The 1296-nt window shown below is 30.7% G+C and overlaps 1 protein-coding gene across 1 annotated transcript; it reads left to right on the forward strand.

Moving 5' to 3' along the window:
- Nucleotides 1-3: 3 nt before the first annotated feature.
- Nucleotides 4-1290, forward strand: LOC126909962 (E3 ubiquitin-protein ligase MYCBP2-like; the record flags this gene model as incomplete). Its single annotated transcript, XM_050692368.1, has 6 exons — nucleotides 4-77; nucleotides 154-403; nucleotides 547-668; nucleotides 714-845; nucleotides 915-1135; nucleotides 1193-1290. Coding segments are annotated over 6 exons (897 nt in total), but the record flags the coding sequence as incomplete, so codon positions are not given.
- Nucleotides 1291-1296: the final 6 nt, after the last annotated feature.

The following is a 1296-nucleotide window of genomic DNA, read 5'->3' on the forward strand; positions in this document are numbered from 1 at the left end:
TCTTTCAACACATGTTCCTTAAGTTTGAATGGAACTACTCAGTCTCGCGGTCAAATTCCTTACATCTTATATTATAGGTAAGTAGAAATATCTTATACAAAAATTTCGTCATAATATTTTGTTTAACTTAGACTTTCATGTATGCATTTTTAGTAATAACCACGATAAGAATTGCGATTATGAAAAGAAAATTTGTAATAAACTAAAAATTCGAAAGAATACTTTAGGTATACTGACTACTATCGTAAAAAAGTTATTAGAGCTATTGAATATCGGAAGTGTAAAAATAAAAAAAGATCATCTTGTATATAAATACTTAGGAGAATCAGCGATGGTAAATATTCTTTTACCTCTAGTGTTAGCACACATTGGACCATTAACTTCATTTTCAAAAGATGCCAAGGTATAAAAATGATTTTAATTTTAATTAAAAATCATAATAATTTAATATTATATAATTACACTAATATATTAATATATAATGATAATCATTAATACTTTAAAATCGTGATTAAAGTATATTTTATTGTCGTATGTTTTTTACAGAGCGCTATCCACGTTTTAGATCTAATTAGAGAGTTGTTACCAGCTGTGACATCTCTAAATTTATTTGCCGCTGACAAGTTAGACGTCTTGCATAAAGATTTGTACGATAAATTAGANGACAAGTTAGACGTCTTGCATAAAGATTTGTACGATAAATTAGACAACAGTCCAAAACAAATAATAAAGTCAAAACAACAGACAAGCGAAATCAAGGATCTTAAAGGCATGACTACTTCTCATCATTATGCTTGGGTAGAAAGCAATCATCCTTACAAAGCCGCCACCGTATCGAATTACAAGTATGTTGACTGACGTTTATAATTGTAACTTTACATTAAATTAAACAAAACTAAAATTGTGGTGTTTAGAGTAAAATTTCCAAATGAGGTCAAGTGGTTATGTTTGGAGTTTGATCCACGTAGTTGTACGGCTCAGATAGAAGACTATTTACAACTTTACATTCCCAACTATAGAGACATTAATACAGATGACGACAACAAAAGAGTGGGAACTACACCGTACATACCGGTGTTAAAAAAATTCAGTAATGATCCCTTAGAATGGCCTTTCGCTGCTATTATGTTGCCTGGTAAGTAATTTGTACTTTTACTAAATTTTTTGTTGACGCCATCATATCTTTTAACAGGAAACGAGGTAATGTTTTCTATGGAAACGGCTTCAGACTACATGAAAAATGATAAGGCTTCTCGATACGGATTTCGATGTCTAGTGATTGGATACGAAGCCGAA

This window comes from Daktulosphaira vitifoliae, unplaced genomic scaffold (assembly GCF_025091365.1).
Source record: "Daktulosphaira vitifoliae isolate Bord-2020 unplaced genomic scaffold, ASM2509136v1 Scaffold_2628, whole genome shotgun sequence".
In the NCBI taxonomy this organism is placed as follows: domain Eukaryota; kingdom Metazoa; phylum Arthropoda; class Insecta; order Hemiptera; family Phylloxeridae; genus Daktulosphaira; species Daktulosphaira vitifoliae.